The sequence below is a fragment of the Pseudochaenichthys georgianus genome, chromosome 18 (assembly GCF_902827115.2).
Source record: "Pseudochaenichthys georgianus chromosome 18, fPseGeo1.2, whole genome shotgun sequence".
NCBI lineage: Eukaryota > Metazoa > Chordata > Actinopteri > Perciformes > Channichthyidae > Pseudochaenichthys > Pseudochaenichthys georgianus.
The window spans coordinates 211569-233748 of NC_047520.1; the positions used below are offsets into that span (position 1 = coordinate 211569).

The 22180-nt window shown below is 46.6% G+C and overlaps 3 protein-coding genes across 3 annotated transcripts; 2 read left to right on the plus strand and 1 right to left on the minus strand.

Annotated features, from left to right (window-relative positions):
- Positions 1 to 817: 817 nt before the first annotated feature.
- LOC117463981 (golgin subfamily A member 6-like protein 7) lies at positions 818 to 1819 on the minus strand. Its single transcript, XM_034106512.1, has one exon. The coding sequence runs from the start codon at positions 1817 to 1819 to the stop codon at positions 818 to 820; it is 1002 nt and encodes a 333-aa protein (XP_033962403.1).
- Positions 1820 to 4154: 2335 nt separating this feature from the next.
- LOC139435772 (matrilin-2-like) lies at positions 4155 to 5902 on the plus strand. Its single transcript, XM_071206621.1, has 2 exons — positions 4155 to 4213; positions 4798 to 5902. The coding sequence occupies exons 1-2, from the start codon at positions 4155 to 4157 to the stop codon at positions 5900 to 5902; spliced, it is 1164 nt and encodes a 387-aa protein (XP_071062722.1).
- Positions 5903 to 16313: 10411 nt separating this feature from the next.
- On the plus strand, positions 16314 to 21625 carry LOC117463630 (coxsackievirus and adenovirus receptor homolog). The gene is made up of 3 exons (XM_034105970.2): positions 16314 to 16436; positions 19716 to 20063; positions 20212 to 21625. The coding sequence occupies exons 1-3, from the start codon at positions 16379 to 16381 to the stop codon at positions 20310 to 20312; spliced, it is 507 nt and encodes a 168-aa protein (XP_033961861.1). The 5' UTR covers positions 16314 to 16378; the 3' UTR covers positions 20313 to 21625.
- The last annotated feature ends 555 nt before the right edge of the window (positions 21626 to 22180 follow it).

Below are 22180 nucleotides of genomic sequence, written 5' to 3' on the forward strand. Positions count from 1 at the left end.
TTCTTTTCCGCTGTCGTAATAGTAGTAGCAAAGCTGCTTCCCCTCATCCTTGAACGAGGTTCACACTTAGCTTTCCTCACATCTTTGTTGGCTGCTGGTGGAGTATCCTGTATATCTCCAAACAGTGGATCGCTCACAATATCCACCTGTCTTTCAATGAAGTTAATAATAACCATGAATGTAGGTCTCCGGCCCTGCCTTTTCTGTAAGTCATAGGCCAGGGTTCTCCATGTGTCCCTATATTTGTAGGGCAACTTTTTTATGATGGCTAGCATATTGCTAGGCATGTTCAACTCACACATGTATTCAAACTCTTCCATGACATTGCAGCATCCTCTCAGAAAGAGACCGTAAGCTTGCAGAGCTCGCACATCTTCTACTCTTATTGGCTGCCATGAAAGAGCCTTTTCCATGGAAGCTGAAACTATTTTCTGTGCATTACCAAAATGCTCCTGTAGCAAAGCCTTTGCTTTGGCATATGCTTTGTCATGGGCCATATGCTGACAGCTTCTGACAAGCTGCAAAGGCTGCCCCCTGGTGTACTGTTAGAGATAGTACAGGCGATCTTTAGGGTTGTGAGTCTTCTCCTCAATGCTGTGCTCAAAAGCTCTTATGAATGCTAGGTATGGAAACGGAGAGACATAAAAAATCTGAATTTCTCTTTTAGGCAGAAAAGAAAGAAACTGTTGCTGAACCAACATGGATGTTATTTCATTTTGTCTTTCCAAGACATTCATTAAAGGATTCTGAGAACTGCTGCTTGGTGCCAGTGCTGCTGGGTGATTGCTCTGGTGCTGTAACTGTGGATGTGGTCGTGTTAGCACTTCATTTTAGCCCTTGATGCGGCTATTTCCACTTCCATTTCTAATTGCTCCCTCTGTTTCCTGAGCTCTTCCTTCTTTTTCCTGAGCTGCTCCCTCTGTTTCCTGAGCTCTTCCTTCTTTTTCCTGAGCTGCTCCCTCTGTTTCCTGAGCTCTTCCTTCTTTTTCCTGAGCTGCTCCCTCTGTTTCCTGAGCTCTTCCTTCTTTTTCCTGAGCTGCTCCCTCTGTTTCCTGAGCTCTTCCTTCTTTTTCCTGAGCTGCTCCCTCTGTTTCCTGAGCTCTTCCTTCTTTTTCCTGAGCTGCTCCCTCTGTTTCCTGAGCTCTTCCTTCTTTTTCCTGAGCTGCTCCCTCTGTTTCCTGAGCTCTTCCTTCTTTTTCCTGAGCTGCTCCCTCTGTTTCCTGAGCTCTTCCTTCTTTTTCCTGAGCTGCTCCCTCTGTTTCCTGAGCTCTTCCTTCTTTTTCCTGAGCTGCTCCCTCTGTTTCCTGAGCTCTTCCTTCTTTTTCCTGAGCTGCTCCCTCTGTTTCCTGAGCTCTTCCTTCTTTTTCCTGAGCTGCTCCCTCTGTTTCCTGAGCTCTTCCTTCTTTTTCCTGAGCTGCTCCCTCTGTTTCCTGAGCTCTTCCTTCTTTTTCCTGAGCTGCTCCCTCTGTTTCCTGAGCTCTTCCTTCTTTTTCCTGAGCTGCTCCCTCTGTTTCCTGAGCTCTTCCTTCTTTTTCCTGAGCTGCTCCCTCTGTTTCCTGAGCTCTTCCTTCTTTTTCCTGAGCTGCTCCCTCTGTTTCCTGAGCTCTTCCTTCTTTTTCCTGAGCTGCTCCCTCTGTTTCCTGAGCTCTTCCTTCTTTTTCCTGAGCTGCTCCCTCTGTTTCCTGAGCTCTTCCTTCTTTTTCCTGAGCTGCTCCCTCTGTTTCCTGAGCTCTTCCTTCTTTTTCCTGAGCTGCTCCCTCTGTTTCCTGAGCTCTTCCTTCTTTTTCCTGAGCTGCTCCCTCTTGTTCATCCAATGCATGCTTGTCTTTTAATAACATGTGTTATGAGAGCGGGCATGTCAGCCTCAGCTTCGATGCATGATGATGTTGAAACACCGGACCTGGTTCCAGCAGAGCTCCGCTTGCTAGACCCACTGCTTCCTCTGTTTGAAACACTGTCGCTTGGTTTTATTTCCTCTCGTGCTTCAAAAGTCGTGTCAGTGTTTTGAAACACGAGACATACTTTGCTGGTGTTCATCAGATATCCCAATTGAGGGCACATGTGCTGCTCGGTTGTCTCCCAGTTTCAGAAAGCCATTGCTTGACATCGATAACTCCATTATTGCATTTCAGTGTCTTGGCAAACCGTACATTTAGTTCTTCCTGTTCGTCTGCAGGAAGAAGAGGAATTACAGACTCGTGTAACAGCGTGGTTTCGTTAACCAGTTGAATTCAATGTTAAGTTTGTGTTTGAGGCGTTGTCGTCCCTTTGCACGAGATCCTTCATTGTTTTAATCACACTTTTCATTTTGTGAACCTTTGATTGACGTTCCTTTTGATGTTTTAATGAATGAACAACAAATGCTCCAATCCACACAGCCTCTAGCGGCACAAACCTTCACACGCAAGCAACACGTCCGTCCCCAATGGACACGCAGCAGTAACTTATTCACACTGTGTTCTAACAAACATTTACACAGCGTGAATGAAGAACCGCTCGCTCCTGATGCCGTGCGGACTGCCCGTCAGTCCTTCTTTATCCTCCCGGCTGAAGCTTCCTTAAGCCGCTCTCCAATACAGCGGCCAACACGGCACACAATGTTTCCTTTGAACTCCACAGCGTCCCAGATCGATCCTAGGAATCTCCGTAGCCTCGATTTCCGTAGATCCACGCTGTGGTACAAGTCTTTTTTGTTCGCTTAATATTGCGGCAGTAATCTTAAACAAAGTGCCGCGAGGGACTAAACAAGAGAAACAACACTGTGGACGTGTAAAACTCAGTCTTTCCAACACAGTATGCGTTTGACCTTTTATTTCCAAAGCAAAACTGCAATATTCCATATCCATATACCAGGGTTTCCGCTAGGATTTTTTCTCGACGGTCAAATGTCCGGGCAGATTTTATTTTACCGGACAAATGTGAAACTTACCTCATATTTCAATAACAATAATAATAGTTGTGTAGCAGAGTTTCCGTTAGCAGGTAATCACCGGACTATGAGCAGATATGCTGATGTTTAAAACTCAGTTCACGGGGCTCATTTTGATATATATATATATATATAAAAAATTCAGATTAATGTTTCAATAAATGATTCCACAAACAACAAACAACATAATTATTACATTCAAACAAACTACTTGAAGTAGATAACGTACATTATTCAGAAGTTTACATCAACTGTGAATAATAACACGGGAGAAACGGATCCTCTCTTTTCCCCTCTCCCTCCCTCTCCCTCTCTCTCTCTCTCTCCCTCTCTCTCTCTCCTGACAGCAGTCAGCTCCTGCAGCGCGCTAAACAGAGGGCGGGGCTTCAGGTGATCATGCAGAGCTGCGTGTCTCGGTCAGACTCAGCAGCTTATCTGATCTCTCTCTCGTCCGGTTACACTTCACTCGCGTTCATGTCCATATGGATCAGACCCAGCTCTCCTGATGGCCTTCATAGAGAGCACCGATCAAACTATTAAGAGTGAATATCGGCCGATAATGACCGGCGGCCGATCGATCGGAGCCTCCCTAATTATTACCAGACATTTTGACCGGCAGGTTTTGAATTTACCGGTTTTTTATAAATTTTACCAGCTAAAAACCGGTAATTACCGGCTAACGGAAACCCTGCCATATACGTATATCCTTGTATGCGTGCAAAAATTGTCCTTCTCTAGCTCACTCCTCCATCTATTACAAAGTGCGCAGGTAAAAGCAACCGGATATAAGCACAAACGTCACCACACAAATCCAATGACACGCCCACCACCTATAGTGACTCAAAAAACATGTATCGTAACAAACACAGAAATGGCTTCATGTGTGGCTCCTACACATAGGACGGTCTTTTCAGAGCCGTGTTCAAGTCTCTTGGATTAATGCATATCCTGATTTCTTGTTTGTCCTTTTTGCTAGTGGCTCCCATAGAGGACACCCAATCAGTGGCTCCCATAGAGGACACCCAATCAGTGGCTCCCATAGAGGACACCCAATCAGTGGCTCCCATAGAGGACACCCAATCAGTGGCTCCCATAGAGGACACCCAATCAGTGGCTCCCATAGAGGACACCCAATCAGTGGGCTCTGAGACAGGAATGCTGACGCCCAGTTCCTGCATCTTGTCGAGTTCAGCCTTGACTCTGTCCTCATAGCCACAGGTATGCGATGTGCAGGACGAACGACTGGTTTGACACCTGGGTCGAGAGTCATGGAGCACGTCACAGGTAGCAAGCTCATCGGAGAAGAGATCGCTGTATTCTGTTTGCATCTCAACTGAAAGATCCTCGTCAGCGGGGCTTAACTGATGAGCTGCTTCACTGAATGAAACTAGTCCCACCCGTCTGCACGCTCGTAGCCCAAGCAGTGGCAGGACATCCTCTTCCACAATGTAGAACGGCAGTGTGTGGACTTGCCACTAGGTGGCACTGCAGTCTGACTGCGCCCGCAGTTTTGATGTTGCTTCCACCATATGCAACAAGATTAGTGGATTAAAACACGTCTGTATTTGTTCATCTCCTTTTATCACATTGAATGACATTTTTGACAGAACATTGCACTTCGCACCAGTGTCTACTTTCATCTCGACTACATTGTCATCGATGTGCACTGTGACGAAAGCCTCATCTTTGTTTTCTATCAGTGCATCAACACTTACTTGCAGTGTTACGCCGTCAACATAGCATGTGTCCTCTGTAGTGCATCAGCTTGATCAGGCTCTAGCTGATGACCTGTCCTCCTGGGCCCTTGCTTGTTGTGTGCTTGTTGTCTGGACTTGCAGCACTTCTTGAACTGATTCCACTTGTTGCAGCTATGACACTGTTGACCATGAGCTGGACAGTTGTCCCTCTTCGCTGCAGGACGACCTCCACAGTTGTCCCTCTTCGCTGCAGGACTGCCTCCACAGTTGTCCCTCTTCGCTGCAGGACTGCCTCCACAGTTGCCCCTCTTCGCTGCAGGACTGCCTCCACAGTTGCCCCTCTTCGCTGCATGACTGCCTCCACAGTTGCCCCTCTTCGCTGCAGGACTGCCTCCACAGTTGCCCCTCTTCGCTGCAGGACGACCTCCACAGTTGCCCCTCTTCGCTGCAGGACGACCTCCACAGTTGCCCCTCTTCGCTGCATGACTGCCTCCACAGTTGCCCCTCTTCGCTGCAGGACTGCCTCCACAGTTGCCCCTCTTCGCTGCAGGACGACCTCCACAGTTGCCCCTCTTCGCTGCAGGACGACCTCCACAGTTGCCCCTCTTCGCTGCATGACTGCCTCCACAGTTGCCCCTCTTCGCTGCAGGACGACCTCCACAGTTGCCCCTCTTCGCTGCAGGACGACCTCCACAGTTGTCCCTCTTCGCTGCAGGACGACCTCCACAGTTGCCCCTCTTCGCTGCAGGACTGCCTCCACAGTTGTCCCTCTTCGCTGCAGGACGACCTCCACAGTTGTCCCTCTTCGCTGCATGACGACCTCCACAGTTGTCCCTCTTCGCTGCAGGACGACCTCCACAGTTGTCCCTCTTCGCTGCAGGACGACCTCCACAGTTGTCCCTCTTCGCTGCAGGACTGCCTCCACAGTTGCCCCTCTTCGCTGCAGGACTGCCTCCACAGTTGTCCCTCTTCGCTGCATGACTGCCTCCACAGTTGCCCCTCTTCGCTGCAGGACGACCTCCACAGTTGTCCCTCTTCGCTGCATGACTGCCTCCACAGTTGCTCCTCTTCGCTGCATGACTGCCTCCACAGTTGCCCCTCTTCGCTGCATGACTGCCTCCACAGTTGCCCCTCTTCGCTGCATGACTGCCTCCACAGTTGCCCCTCTTCGCTGCATGACTGCCTCCACAGTTGCCCCTCTTCGCTGCATGACTGCCTCCACAGTTGCCCCTCTTCGCTGCAGGACGACCTCCACAGTTGTAGCAGTTGGAAATAGAGCTAGCTCCATTTGCCGGAGGTTTCCTTTTGTTGTCGTATTTTCGTGTTCCTCTGGTAAGTCTGAACTGAATCCACGTGTGTGGCAGAGTGCTGTGGCATAGCTAGCGTGTTATTGTGCTCTTCAGTCATCTCATGGATCGGACATGTGTTAACTTGCTTAGTGTTAAATCACAGTCTCTCAGTCGTCCTGACTGACACAGACCAGTCCATCTCTGGTTAGTGCTTCATAGAGATTCCCACATGTGCCGCTCTTTGCCTTGATCCTTAAAGCACTGACATACGATTCAATTGACTCACCGATGTTTTGATTCCTGGTATTGAACTTGTGTGTTTCCATAGTGACGTTTGTTTGAGGGTTACACATCTCCCTACGTTTCCTTTTCAGACACTCCGGGTCTTCTTTAGTCGGCACGAGGGATGATGGGCGCATCCTCGCCAGGACCCCTCACTTCAGCCGCATACACGAAAGACCTCTCGCGCTCGATGGCCTCTGGTCCCGCTATAGTGAGGAGAATGTATGCTCGTGTGCGTGCTGGCTTGGCGTAGTGTGTGTGCTGGCTTGGCGTAGTGTGTGTGCTGGCTTGGCATAGTGTGTGTGCTGGCTTGGCGTAGTGTGCGTGCTGGCTTGGCATAGTGTGTGTGCTGGCTTGGCGTAGTGTGTGTGCTGGCTTGGCATAGTGTGCGTGCTGGCTTGGCATAGTGTGTGTGCTGGCTTGGCATAGTGTGCGTGCTGGCTTGGCGTAGTGTGTGTGCTGGCTTGGCGTAGTGTGCGTGCTGGCTTGGCGTAGTGTGTGTGCTGGCTTGGCATAGTGTGTGTGCTGGCTTGTCATAGTGTGTGTGCTGGCTTGGCATAGTGTGTGTGCTGGCTTGTCATAGTGTGTGTGCTGGCTTGGCGTAGTGTGTGTGCTGGCTTGGCGTAGTGTGCGTGCTGGCTTGGCGTAGTGTGCGTGCTGGCTTGGCATAGTGTGTGTGCTGGCTTGGCGTAGTGTGTGTGCTGGCTTGGCGTAGTGTGTGTGCTGGCTTGGCATAGTGTGTGTGCTGGCTTGGCGTAGTGTGTGTGCTGGCTTGGCATAGTGTGTGTGCTGGCTTGGCGTAGTGTGTGTGCTGGCTTGGCATAGTGTGTGTGCTGGCTTGGCGTAGTGTGTGTGCTGGCTTGGCGTAGTGTGCGTGCTGGCTTGGCGTAGTGTGTGTGCTGGCTTGGCGTAGTGTGTGTGCTGGCTTGGCGTAGTGTGTGTGCTGGCTTGGCGTAGTGTGCGTGCTGGCTTGGCGTAGTGTGTGTGCTGGCTTGGCATAGTGTGTGTGCTGGCTTGGCATAGTGTGTGTGCTGGCTTGGCGTAGTGTGCGTGCTGGCTTGGCGTAGTGTGTGTGCTGGCTTGGCATAGTGTGTGTGCTGGCTTGGCGTAGTGTGCCGCCGTGATGAAAATGTCGTATTCCTGTTCGAATACTCGCCAGTTCTCTGCGATGTTACCGTCAAAGACGAGTGGGTCGGGTCTCCGGAATCCTTCCGCCATGTTAGCTTAGCTGCATGCGTGGTGGTGGAGCAGGCTTGGTTGTCCTCTCAAACGTCACCCAGACGTGAAAAATCCGCAGAAAAAAACTGCGGAGACTTGACTTCTGACTCCATGTTTGATGTTCTCATAAACGAGTCATGTTTATCATAGAACTTGGTTTAATAACCTTGATAGTGACGGAGCAACACACACACACCTGGTAGTTATCACAGCACTACTCGTGCGCCGCCTGTAGATCCCTACATCCGGCACGGTGTCTGCAGAAGGACCAAAGAGACCAAATGCGAATACTCTACAGTAACTCAAAGTTGATCTCCAACAGAACAAAAAGAACACGGTCAAAAGACTTTCCGTTTCCCCGTCTCATCCCCACCAGCTGTGTCCTATCAGCCTACAGTATAGGCATACAGCCGTGCACGTGATACTGACGCACGCAACACATAATAAGTGAGCCTTCAATTAATACATTTAAAACCAGAGCCGCCGAGTCTCACCCTTTGAGAGTCACGCAATTGAACCTCTTCACACGCCTCACGCCACACTTGCCATTTCACACGCTCCCCCCCCCCCCCCTCTCACTACTTTATAATTATTTTTGTATTTAATGATATATTTCCATAACTTGTTGCTTGAGGTTTGCCTTCGAGTCAGGGATAGGGTGAGCCCGCCCTATCCTGCCCCCGATTGGCTGCCCGAGAAAGGCACCGTATATAAACCAATCAGAGGCAGCTTAGGGCGGGTCATTGCGTCTCTATCCTATGAAGAACCCATGTTCATCTGAAGCGGGAGGTCAAACGGGAGGTCATCACTTCATTTTCATTTTACAAACACATTATTTTTATTTGTATGAAGTCAACGGTGAGTCTGACTAGTGAGCGTTACCCGAGCTGCTGGCGAGCAGGGTGGCAGGTCGCTGCGGTGGGTCTAACAACAAACCACCGTGAGTTATAGCCGTGTTAGTTCATCATCACGCATGTGTGAGCTAAAGGATGCTTGCTATGAGCGAAGGGCATGTACAGTACTCTACCTGTGCTGTTTGCATTCCTGTCTAATAAAATATTCAACCAAACAGTAACATGTAGCTATCTTTTAAGACTGGGTCCTTCATTCCTTAACTGCACTTCGATTTCTGTCTGATGTTTGTCTGTTAGTCTGAAAGTCTGAAAGATGTCAGATAAGAAGAAGAAGAGAGATCTGCTGTCATTCTGGGCCAAACTTGCCAGGTCAGAGGACACAGAGGATGAGGCTCCAGAGGACACAGAGGATGAGGCTCCAGAGGACACAGAGGATGAGGCTCCAGAGGACACAGAGGATGAGGCTCCAGAGGACACAGAGGATGAGGCTCCAGAGGACACAGAGGATGAGGCTCCAGAGGACACAGAGGATGAGGCTCCAGAGGACACAGAGGATGAGGCTCCAGAGGACACAGAGGATGAGGCTCCAGAGGACACAGAGGATGAGGCTCCAGAGGACACAGAGGATGAGGCTCCAGAGGACACAGAGGATGAGGCTCCAGAGGACACAGAGGATGAGGCTCCAGAGGACACAGAGGATGAGGCTCCAGAGGACACAGAGGATGAGGCTCCAGAGGACACAGAGGATGAGGCTCCAGAGGACACAGAGGATGAGGCTCCAGAGGACACAGAGGATGAGGCTCCAGAGGACACAGAGAATGAGGCTCCAGAGGACACAGAGGATGAGGCTCCAGAGGACACAGAGGATGAGGCTCCAGAGGACACAGAGGATGAGGCTCCAGAGGACACAGAGGATGAGGCTCCAGAGGACACAGAGGATGAGGCTCCAGAGGACACAGAGGATGAGGCTCCAGAGGACACAGAGGATGAGGCTCCAGAGGACACAGAGGATGAGGCTCCAGAGGACACAGAGGATGAGGCTCCAGAGGACACTGCAGCACTGCAGCACCGGGAGCCGCATGACATCCTCTATAAGGACCCATCGAACCGAGTGCCAGGTAATCCTCCAGGTTCCACATCAGCAGATGCACGTGCACTATCCACTCACATCAGCAGATGCACGTGCACTATCCACTCACATCAGCAGATGCACGTGCACTATCCACTCACATCAGCAGATGCACGTGCACTATCCACTCACAGCGTGCTGGTGGTGTTTGTTAGAGGGCTGCTTGTGCAGACAAGTTATGAGTTTCATCATCTCATCTCACACGACCACAGGAAACAAGTCCACAGGACTTTCCTATGTTCTCCTTTTAGCCCGAATGAGTGCCTGTACCTTGTGTCACTGATGTGATGAAGATACTTAAAGGGTGCTTTCAAGTTAGCTCTTGTGGGTGTTGATGATTGCTAAAGTGACTCAACACCGGTCTCATACTGACATGTTGGTGTTGGGAATGAGAACATGTTGCATCAATCTTTCTCCAGAATCGCACACAGCACCTTAATGAGGTGACGTTGTTGATTTATTGTGTCTCTCGTAGGAGAAAAGCTGGTGATCGGCTTCACGACTCGAGGTACACTCAACAGGCTCCTTGATGCAGGAGACATTGCACCGCAGCAAGTGCAGAGGTTCCAGCAGGCAGCAGTGGCGTTTCTGGTGAGGGCTGTGGAGTCTGCCATGAAGAAACTCCCCATGAGAGAGCCCCTCATAAAACATGCCATGTCTCTGGATGTCCAGCAGAGGGCAGCGTGGAAGACGCCTTGTACTTTGTCCACAGGTGAGTTGGGGTATCAAGTCAAGTACATTTATCTATAGTGCCAAATCACAACACGAGTTATCTCAATATGCTTAATAAGTAGAGCAGGTTAAAGACTATTGGCACATTTTCTTAATAGGTTGTAAAGTTTAATGACCACATCTGAAAAGCAACCCGTTTCAGCTACATTACTTTACCAGATCAGTGCACATTGTGTTCTTTTTAGGTTTCCTGAACTTCTCCCATACAACGGACCTGAGGAGCGAGACAAACTGGGTGAGCAGGTTCTGGACTACCAGTCCATGCACATTGCCATGCCCGAAGACCCAGCCACGTTCCACATAGAGAACTTTTGGGGGAACATGGCATCAATGAAGAATAAGGTAAGTATTATTCTGCACCCTTTGAAATACCCATTGACGTAATCAACTTAATTCTATACAAAAATACTTGAGAGTAATTAGGCTTCCTACATTTTTCAAAGGTGACCGGGATGAGCAGATTTGGGAGGCTCTCTCGTATTGCCAAGTTGGTGTTGGTACTTCCGCATTCAAATGCTGATGCTGAACGAGTGTTCTCTGTGGTGGGACTGAACAAACCCGAAACAGTTTGGCTCTTGATGAACTCTGTCATCCATCATGACTGTGAAGATGGCAAACCTTGAGCCACAGTGTTTCAAATGGGAGCCCCCTCCCTCTGTGATCAAGGCATCAACATCAGGCCACAAGCACCTACAACATGAGACATGTCATGTCAAAGAAAAAAACATAAACAAAGACATGCACTTTATTTTTTTATAATATATATTATATATATATTATTCAGGTTCTAATGTTGTTACACTTAAAGAAACAATGCACTAAAGGAAAAGGCTGCTATTGGTTCTTAAAAGGCTGCTATTGGTTCATTATATTGACATTTTATAAATAAATGTATTTTATTTGTTAAACTTTTTCTTGTTACAATTGTTTTCATTTCTACTTGTGCTGGTCAATTATTAACACTATATAAGCATGAGAAGGCCGACAGTGCAGGGAGAGCAGCTGGCATGGGGGTGAAGACATCACAGCAGTCTTAATGTTCATTTAAATTGAGATATTCCTCTAAGTCGACGTTAAAAAAGGCCAAAAAAAAATCGCCGTCGAACGCATCAACCCCAAAAGTCTCACTCCTACTTTTTACTGAAACTTGGCAGCCCTGTTTAAAACCATAGTATGACTCACAAAATTACCTTTAGACGGTGAGTTTAATCTAATTTATATTATTATCAAGCCTAAACTATCAGACAATAATAAGTCAATGAAATGGCTCTAACAAATAATAATACATGTTATTTATATAACGCTTTTCCTGGTGCTCAAAGCGCTTGCATCATCCCTGTATCTTTATAGACATGTATAATGTGGTATGTGCTGATGTTTGTGAGTGTGCTGCAGAACCACCACCACCAGGGGGCACCTAAGAGTAAGATTTCAGGCAAAAGCTATTGATCATCATCATTCATCATCATTCTGATATGCTTCTCATGTTGGTGTGTTATTTAAAGGGGACCTATCATGCAAAATGCACTTTTTTACGTCTTGTATACATGAACATGTGTCCCCGGTGTTCCAGGGAACTCACCAAGTGTCAAAACACAACCCTCTCTCTTTTCCTCCGTACCCAAATCTCTAAAAAAGGGGCTGAACGGGTCTGATCCAGACTGATCCAGATTTGAACACTTTACTGACGTCAGTAAAGTGGTGCTCCGCTTAGTGGTCAACTCTCCACCTATCAGGGGAATGAGAGGTTGGGCCACGGCCGGCCATTGCTGCTCCAAAGCGATGGAGACGCTGTAGTTCATATGCCAGGCCTGTAAGTGGCGCTGTAGTCTGCCACAAAAGCAGCGAAGAAGACTTCCCTTGCACGGTTGCCATGGTTGCCCTTCTGTTTATTCTCCGCTGTGGCTCTCTTTCTCCCTCCCCGAGGCGAGCGTTTGCTCCTGCTTTAAAACAAATGAATAATGACTCTATATAATCACATGTACGGGATAATGTGCAGCGACGGGTCATTACGGGGAAAAGAACACCGACAGCTGATCAGGAGCCGACGCCAAGCACATTATGCGAGGTGCACATTATCCCGCTTATTACACGGCGACATTCTCAACAAAGTAACGACATGATTAGTTGTATTGATTCAAATTGACATGCATCCGCTAAGAAAAGTAATCCGTTGTTACCGTTTGAACTAACGTAGCAACGGCAGGAACTAGGGTGACCAGATGTCCCGCTTTGCGCGGGACTGCACAGCATTTTCCCGACTTTTGGTGCGTCCCGCAAATTGAGACGATGTCCCGCATATTTCATTTTGATTGGCTAAAACGCTTTTCTTTAAAATCAGATTCATCCAATGGCTGTTGAGAAAGCAGGGAAGGCTATCATCAGGGGGCTGTGTTTGCTGTCAATCAAACTGTAACACACGGCGGGTGCTGGTCAAGTGTTAACCAATGAGAGTAACTCACTCACACCCCCCCCCCCCACCCCGCCAAACAACAACAACGAACGCAGGCGACGCAGCAGGTTATGGAAAATGGAGGAAACTGAAACTACAGCTAAGAAGATGCACATACAACAAAGACTGGGAAGACACTTACCCGTGGGTGCAGCCAGTGCAGGGCGACTCTCAGAGAGTTTTGCAATCTTTGCAAGAGTCATTTTTAAATTTCCCATGGCGGTGAATACGACGTCAAAAGACACAGAGAATGCGATTCTCACAAGAAACGTGTCGCTCAAAAAGAGACATCCCACTCTATGGAGACATTCCTACGCAAACCAAACATGATGGCCACTCAGACGAGGTGACAGCAGCAGAAAGAACCAGTGTTTACCACACGGTGCAACACTCCATCATACCGGTCACATGACTGGGAACAAGCTAGCGCCGACCTTTTTTCCAGACTCTGAGATAGTAAAGAAAATGGCATGTGGTCGTACACAAGCAGCGTCCATAAGAACAGATGTGCCTGCCTCTGTGGAGAGTTGTTTGAGTCAAAGACACCAGTGGTTCTAGGTGACAGAAGGCCCACCTTCTGTTGCTGTGTGTGGGGGCCCACCTTCTGTTGCTGTGTGTGGGGGCCCACCTTCTGTTGCTGTGTGTGGGGGCCCACCTTCTGTTGCTGTGTGTGGGGGCCCACCTTCTGTTGCTGTGTGTGGGGGCCCACCTTCTGTTGCTGTGTGTGGGGGCCCACCTTCTGTTGCTGTGTGTGGGGGCCCACCTGCTGTTGCTGTGTGTGGGGGCCCACCTTCTGTTGCTGTGTGTGCGGGCCCACCTTCTGTTGCTGTGAGGGGGGGGGGGGCACCTTCTGTTGCTGTGTGTGCGGGCCCACCTTCTGTTGCTGTGAGGGGGGGGGGCCCACCTTCTGTTGCTGTGTGTGGGGGCCCACCTTCTGTTGCTGTGTGTGGGGGCCCACCTTCTGTTGCTGTGTGTGGGGGCCCACCTTCTGTTGCTGTGTGTGGGGGCCCACCTTCTGTTGCTGTGTGTGGGGGCCCACCTGCTGTTGCTGTGTGTGGGGGCCCACCTTCTGTTGCTGTGTGTGCGGGCCCACCTTCTGTTGCTGTGAGGGGGGGGGGGGCACCTTCTGTTGCTGTGTGTGCGGGCCCACCTTCTGTTGCTGTGAGGGGGGGGGGCCCACCTTCTGTTGCTGTGTGTGGGGGCCCACCTTCTGTTGCTGTGAGGGGGGGGGGGGGCACCTTCTGTTGCTGTGTGTGGGGGCCCACCTGCTGTTGCTGTGAGGGGGGGGGGCCCACCTTCTGTTGCTGTGAGGGGGGGGGGCCACCTTCTGTTGCTGTGTGTGGGGGCCCACCTTCTGTTGCTGTGAGGGGGGGGGGGGGCACCTTCTGTTGCTGTGTGTGGGGGCCCACCTGCTGTTGCTGTGACAAAACTGAAAGCTATTTTATTTGATGTATTATTATGTTTCTGTTCCCTCCTGGCCAGTGTTGGTCTTATTCTATCTATTAATTTATGTTGTGCCTACTTGTACAGGTAATACTGACTAGTTGAATTAAGAAGATGCATTTCTAAACACTTGAAGTGAATAATGCCTGCTGCCTTAGTTTACTTTTCTTTGTTAAAAAACTGCATTTTGACTTCACTTTCTGCTCTGTTGTTATATATTTGTTACGTTTTTTTTCTTCCGGGGGTTGGGGGGTGCTGTTGAGAGGGTGTCCCACATTGTCCCACACAACCATACTCCTTGTCCCACATTTGGTTTGTTGGGATCTGGTCACCCTAGCAGGAACTGCTTCCACAGTGTTTTTGAGGAGCTTTTTGATTACAGATTTGAAAACATCGCTGCTTGCTTTAAAAGTAGCACGATTCATGATGTCAAACCTTGGAGAGTATCTAGATGTCCTGCCCTGATGCCAGAGGAACTGCTCACTGAACATGTGTCGCCGTTTGATGTCTATGTCTGGACCGCTGCGTAAAAAGGAGGGTTTCTGCCCCGTTACTTCTCTTCTTACTTCTGTAAGAATAAAACACGGAGGACGGAGATCTCTTTTTCTCCCCCTCTTCTCCCCGCTGCAGCCTAGCAGCTGATCTCAAAGCACGCTCCCCTCTCCTGCAGGGGGCGTGGTCAGTTGCAGGGGGCGTGGTCAGTTGCAGGGGGGCGTGGTCAGCTGCAGCTCACAGAATCAGCCCCCTGCAAAAACAGCGCTGGAAAGAGCAAATGGAGCCAAATGAGGCGTGGCTAAAATGCAGGATCTTTTTGGTATTTTGAAAGAAAAACTATATTTACTTTATATAGGTATGGCCCTACAATATATTGTTCAAATATAGCATGATAGGTCCCCTTTAAGGAAACAGGAAATGCAGCCAGCCACACATTGTGTTATTCTTGTCTTTCAGGCAGGGCACCGATATGACGTCCTTACATCAACCAGATAAAGACTTATGTCCTCTGCTGTTCCTCACATCTCTCTTTATATAACCGATGTGTTTTACGGAGAGACGCTGAATGAAATACCAAAGCAGCAGGTCCCCTTTAAACGTTGCTGTACGTTTGATTTGTTTTCAAGGTCTGGATAAAAGCCCCCGGGTTAAAGCGTCCCTTCTTCTCAAAGCCGGATTAGTACCTCCAGGGACCCCTGGGCACTGAGCGCTCATGCCCCCCCCCCCAAAACCCATGTACCAACAAGTAACACCACGCCTACCCAATCATACCAACATGACCAATATTTAGAATTTGCAGTCAATCTGGCATGTCAAATCACACACCCATTTGTCAAAAGCAGGGACGCAGCCACATAGTTCAACCAAAGTAGGTCTAGCCTTTTGCCCTTTTAGTAAAAAATCACAAGACAAAGATACAATGGATAAGATCCCAAGACAGTGTATGGCTCAGGAATACCTAGGTAATATCACTCAAAACCTCAGAGCAGCGCCCCACTTAATGCCAAAATATGACTGGCTGGCTGTACAAGTACACAAGGAGTTTTATTAATTACGAACGTGCCGGGCAGCGCGGTCCCGTGGGTTAGATGCTCATTCATAATGCTGAGGAAAATAACTCTCAGAATAATGTTATTAGCACATTTTACAACTTGAGGACCGAATGTTTTTAATAAGGGCTATACAAACATTCATACTGGGTAGTTTAAAAAAAAGTATCCAACGATTTACAGACCACTCTTTCCCAATGTAATTCAATGGGAAAAAATGTTTCCGGGCCCAGCAACCTAACGGAGGTGTAGTACTGCTGTTTGGCCACAATCAATATTCTCATCAGAGTCCGGCGCACTTCCTGGGGGCTTGAGTGAGACCTACAGTACAGAGATGGTTTAGAAAATATATTAATTTGACCCTACAGAAAAGCTGTGTTATTTATGGCGAAGAGTGAGTATCATTTAAAACAATGTATGATGAGTGAGGTTGTGCCCACATTTTTTTTTAAATTAAAATAATCATTTTTTTTTTTTTTTCATCTTGTCACTGAGGGCCCTCTTTGCTCAAGGGCCCCTGGGCACTTGCCCAGGTTGCCCATATGGTTAATCCGGCCTTGCTTCTTCTCTGTGTCACTAATGTTGTTTGTGGACACTCCCCCTCGCCCCCCCCTGTATCTGAACGTGTCATTCTGATAAAGCAAACTGTTTCTTGGAAATCATGTGATCATGGATCCTCCCCTCCTTCTCCCCCCTCCTCTTCCTCCTCCCCCTTCCTCTGTGTATGAAAAACTTTCCACTAACACAGACCAGTTCAAACTGGATTACACTCCGTTCAGATCACGTCCTGTTCTTCTCCAGCTGCTTGCATGGCTGCGCAATGTGTGGGGCTGTTCCTGTTGATCGTTGGTTCTCAGGCTGCAGGAGGTGAGGGGGGCGGTGTGTGTGTGTGTGTGTGTGTGTGTGTGTGTGTGTGTGTGTGTGTGTGTGTGTGTGTGTGTGTGTGTGTGTGTGTGTGTGTGTGTGTGTGTGTGTGTGTGTGTGTGTGTGTGTGTGTGCGCGCGTGTATGTGTGCGCGTGCGCGTGCATGTGTGGTTGGGTGCATGCGAGGTAATGATGTAGTGCATTTTGTTATGGATATTGATGCTGATCAGATTGCTAAAAGCGTTTTTTTGGTGAAGATATACAGTATTTATAAATACTAATAATATGTAGCCTATATAAATACAAAATATAAGTACATTAAATGTTGATTACATTTTATATTGTTATAAGTCACTTACCTCTCAGATGGATATAACCACAGAACAACGTTAAAGGGAACACCTTATACATTTTATAAGTTAGCATTGTCTTATCTCATTTGACTTTACATGTTTTTTGTTTCCTTATTCCTGCATTTTAATTATTTTTACGAGTTACTTCACATTGTTGGAGGAGCCTCAGGCTTTACCTTTTCATTGTGTATATGAAAATAAAGCCTTTAGTAATAATAATATCTTAAAATAAAACGGGTTTCGTTGCCACGCAATAACATCTGACGCAATACTTTTCTTGGTGGAGCAATATCCCTCCGCCTGAGCAAAAGCAGATACTTTGCAGTTTGATCATTCTCTTAAATCTTTATTATGTGGAATATTATTTTCTTAATACCGATATTTCCATGTGAACACTTTCTGGTTGGGGAGTGTTTCGGCGCAAACTGTTCTTATTTCCTGTTAGCTCACTCTCTCAGCCCCTCCTAAACACTGCTCATGTAAATTGAGATGGACCGTGTTGATTGGCTAAAACTGAACAACAACAAACTAGGCTTGTTTGAGAGGAGCTGCGGCTCGCCCCGAAAGACGAGAATAGCCAATCGCAGCCGGGGGAGGTCTCAAAAAGCTCGCCTGCAGTCGGACAGCTCGGGTTGCGGTCGGATAGTTTAAAAATCAGCTCCTATCGTCTACCCCTATCTCCTATTCCTTGACCTCTGAGTGAAAGGTCACGGGGTTAAGGGATAGTGGATAGGAGAATTCAAAAGGACTTAGGAGAAGAGACTGCTGAGGGACTGCTGTGAACTCATCCAGAGACTCCGCACCGTGCTCTGATGCTGCTGCTTTGCTTTATGAACGCGGACAACAGAGAAACATATTCTTCAGAATGGAAGCCCATTTCCGCCACTTGAAAAAAATAAAATCCCCATGAAAAGTCATAATAATGAGATAAAAAGTCATAATAATGAGAAGTGCGCATGCGCTGCAGTGGCGCTGTCTTCAAAGGTCCCTTCATCACCTTGCTGCTCTCCACCATGCAAACGGCATCTAGTCCTAAATAAGGTAACTATTACAGGAGACTTTTGTAAATGTTAGATGTTACATATAGCCTATATTGCAGCTAAACTACAACAATGCAGTTCATAGCTCATGACCCGTTATGAATATAATATATATGCCTATAGTTTTGTGGTAGCGTTCACGCCACTAATGACAATAGTGTAGGCATACTGCTGCTGTGAGTTGCTCTAACTCTAACCCGTGAACGCTACCACACAACTATAGGCATATATATTATATTCATAACGGGTCATGAGCTATGAACTGCATTGTTGTAGTGTAGCTGCAATATAGGCTATATGTAACATCTAACATTTACAAAAGTCTCCTGTAATAGTTACCTTATTTAGGACTAGATGCTGTTTGCATGGTGGAGAGCAGCAAGCTGATGAAGGGACCTTTGAAGACAGCGCCACTGCAGCGCATGCGCACTTCTCATTATTATGACTTTCTATCTCATAATTATGACTTTCTATCTCATTATTATGACTTTCTATCTCATAATTATGACTTTCTATCTCATTATTATGACTTTCTATCTCATAATTATGACTTTCTATCTCATTATTATGACTTTCTATCTCATAATTATGACTTTCTATCTCATTATTATGACTTTCTATCTCATTATTATGACTTTCTATCTCATAATTATGACTTTCTATCTCATTATTATGACTTTCTATCTCATAATTATGACTTTCTATCTCATAATTATGACTTTCTATCTCATAATTATGACTTTTCATGGGGATTTTATTTTTTTCAAGTGGCGGAAATGGGCTTCCATTCTTCAGGACCAAAGCTGAATTGAAATAAAAAAGGAAAGTGAAACTTCTGCTCGTCACCCTCTCCCTCCGGTCCACATTAACACAAATGATCCCAATACGTATGATTGATGGAAAGATAAATCAATACAGATGTATTTATTATAAACGTTAGTCCTTAACATCTATCTCTGTGTATATCACCATTCAGACATCTTTTAGAAGCTGAACAAACCCCACACAGCTCAGTGAAGACTGAAATGTTGTCTTTATTTGATAATTTCAGTAAAAACTAACGTTCATATTTCTCTCTTTATTATAATACTGATGAACGTTCAGAACAAAGCACTTTGTAACTTACCACCTACGTTTTAAAATGCTTAATAAGCACCGTAACTTTCATGATATCATTTCTCCGTCATAATCAGTTGTTTCCGTGAACGGCCGACTGTTGAGTGACGGCAAATGCTGCGGCTGCAATGCATTGTGGGGCAGCACTTTCTCCTCTCCTTTCGGTGAGGGAGGTCCAGTGGTTCCTAAGCTAAAGGAGGCTGTAAAGGAAGTTTGAAACCTCCTTTCCTTTCATCTAGAGAATTGGAACGTCTCTTATCACGGCTGCCACTGAGGGACCTCCGGGTCATTTCACTCCGTGAGGAAGGGTCCTAAGAGAAATGGACTATTCCACTTCAGCCAGAGAATCAGCACTTTGGAAACAGGGCTGAAACAGAGGGGATTATGGGTAATGCTGCAATGATCTGTTTGGTGTTTCAGCCAATCAGAGACAGGCTCTGGATATATCTGAGACCTGGGAGATATTGATGAGAATAAGTAGAATAGGGGACTAATAGAATACAATAGAATACAAATATATTTATATACATCAGAAGTTAAAATAAACGAATGAGCAATACAAAGATTGTACAATTTTGTTTAAATGGAATCAAAAATATTTGTTTGTACTCAAAGCAAGAGCAACTATAGAAATATGTTTGAAAGCATTGTGTAAGGTAGCAGAATGCAAAGTGGAAGAGCAGCAGTGCTGTGTGAAACATACAGTTGAATGTGTAAGATGAGCTGGTCACAGTTAAAGAAATGCCAACTTTCTGATTTCTGCTTTTTTCTAGATTTGCTGAAGGCAAAGTCTGGAGACAAGATCACTCTTCAGTGTAACAGCTCCACAGATGCTGCCGTCACACTGTTGGTGTGGACCAGAACCGACCTGGAGGATGACTACGTCTTCTTCTTCAGACATAACAGGGTCAATGAAAACTACCAGGATCCACGCTATCGAGGTCGTGTTGAGCTGAAGGATCCAGAGATGAAGAACGGAGACTCTTCTGTTCTCCTGAAGGAAGTCACCGAAGAAGACACGGGAACGTACCAGTGTCAGGTGATACCTTCCATGAACCGCTGGAAGAGGAACGTGGGAGAACTGGGAACGTTGGTGAACTCCGTCCAGCTGATCGTCGAAGGTTAGTTTGTGTTTCTGTGATCGGCAGGTAATGTCTGACATGAGACTGGAGAGGAAGCAGATTGTGTTCTTCATCTCCTTCATGATCAGCTGTTCTCCAGCATGAGGGGGGTCCAGTCGTTTCCTCACTGCTCTCTCTCTGTCCTCAGGTCCCGGGGATGGACAGGCACAAAGCGGACAAGCTGCACTGCGAGCTGGGCCGGGGTTCGTCTCGCTGCTGCTGCTGCTGCTGCTGCTGGGATGCTTGTAAAATCTAAAAGAGCTAAGGGGAAGACATTAGCTCACAAAGAGAGCACCGGACATTTGACAGACCTCTTTACACCTGACTGTTCTCCATCCCCTGCTTCCAAACTAAATGACCTCCTCTCCTTGAATCACGACCTTGACGCGGTAGAGGGGCTAGATAACCCTCTGACACACAAACGCCCAGTTGGATTGAGGGTTACACCAAAGGTGGTTCAGTTTCTACTTGTGGACAGAAAGAGTGCTAACATACTAGCCTCAATTAAAGATTATGTTCCGTTATTTCATATTAAGGTAAATGAACTGTTCAGACCTTTTACTGAAGTACAGTAATCTTTAATAATTGTACTTCAAAGACATTTTATTTAAGTTGTTTTAATAAAGTAATAGTACTTCTTTGAATACATTTGATCAAAGTAAAAGTACTGTTACTACACGTGGTTTCCCGTGGAGGGTTAGACTTTAGAGCGTGGGCAAACTTTTAGGCTCGGGGGCCACTATGAGTTTTACAATTTGACAGACGGAACAGGCCAGTATAAGAATAGGCAAATGGACTTCATCTTCAAGTCAAGGTAAGACCACCATTGTATTGAAAATGGGATCTTACTAAGAGAGAACAATTCAATATTGAAATCATAAAATTACATGTGTTGGGTATCCTTCTGTGAACTGTCTGTTTAAAAGTAATCGAAGCATCAGACAAAAAAAGCTTTTGAAAATAATATTATATTTTGATTTAGGTCAAAATATATATTTGTAAACCTGAAGAGGCGGAGCCTCAGCAAGCCACGAACCTCACTGCAGAAGCTTAATAAACATCTAAGTTTGTAGTGGCCAAACGGTGGTACTACACCTTCCGTAACGTCATGAGTCCAGAAAATACTTCTTACCATTGACTTACATTCAATTGAACAGCCATCGCATAGGTGCTAAGAGTTAGAAAATGCTGGAAAAGCTGAATCTAATCTTTAAGGATGTGAGGTTTACAAATGGGAGGCGGAGCTTGTTGTAGGAAGGCGGGGTTTACGGATTGGAGGTGGGGCTTATGATGACAAATTTGGAAAATGAGACAAGAAATGCACTTAAGATATTTGAATCTTTTATTGAAATATATAGTTTTTATTCTGAGAGATAATGAATATCTTCCTTTATGAAAAGTTAGGACCAGTAAGAAGTTCTGTTTCTAATGGCAACATGGAGGTCTACGCGTTAAAGAGAGCGAGGATACAGCTGGAGGTCAGAAAAGCAGTTTATTATTTCCTTTGCTCTAGATTGGCTACAGTTAGCCAGCCAATCAGAAGGACATACTTTGCAGTCAGACTTTGCTGCCGAACACGTAGGATCGACGGTGAAGCCTCTCGTTCAGACTCAGCGCTAACAACATGGCGTCTGGTCTGGTGTTGGTGTGTCAGAGCCGGGAAGCGATCGAGTTCACAAATATCCGATACGGTGATTCATGGAGAGGTTCTTTAGATATCAGCAGGTGATTCAAATCTTAAAGTCGGTGTGAAGAGCTCTCAAAGTGTGCATCTGTCGTGTTGCTGATATATTTCACGTGTGCTTTGTTTCTACGTATATTACATTACATTACATTACATTTAGCTTTATATCCAAAGCAAACTTAGCTTGCATATAGCTGCAGAAAACACAGTCTGCTTCAGGTTGATGTGTCTGCAGATCATATCTCCAGTATATCTCTGCTCTACTAAACACAATTTGAAAATATACGTCATACATAAATCTGTAAAGGATTGTCTTGAATAATACTTTAAAATGTTTATGTATTTTCTACCTAGTAGATTTACATGACATAATGAAATGAAACCCAGCACCTGTTTGACCTGAAACTAAAGGGTTAAAACTAGACTAAGAATT

Coding starts and splice junctions, on each gene's coding strand:
- LOC139435772 (XM_071206621.1), top strand. CDS start 4,155: ATGTGCAGGACGAACGACTGGTTTGACACCTGGGTCGAGAGTCATGGA. Junction 4,214..4,797: donor AGTCATGGAGCACGTCACAG/GTAGCAAGCTCA, acceptor CACTTGTTGCAG/CTATGACACTGTTGACCATG.
- LOC117463630 (XM_034105970.2), top strand. CDS start 16,379: ATGGCTGCGCAATGTGTGGGGCTGTTCCTGTTGATCGTTGGTTCTCAG. Junction 16,437..19,715: donor TGGTTCTCAGGCTGCAGGAG/GTGAGGGGGGCG, acceptor GCTTTTTTCTAG/ATTTGCTGAAGGCAAAGTCT. Junction 20,064..20,211: donor CGTCCAGCTGATCGTCGAAG/GTTAGTTTGTGT, acceptor CTCTGTCCTCAG/GTCCCGGGGATGGACAGGCA.
- LOC117463981 (XM_034106512.1), bottom strand. CDS start 1,819: ATGCATTGGATGAACAAGAGGGAGCAGCTCAGGAAAAAGAAGGAAGAG.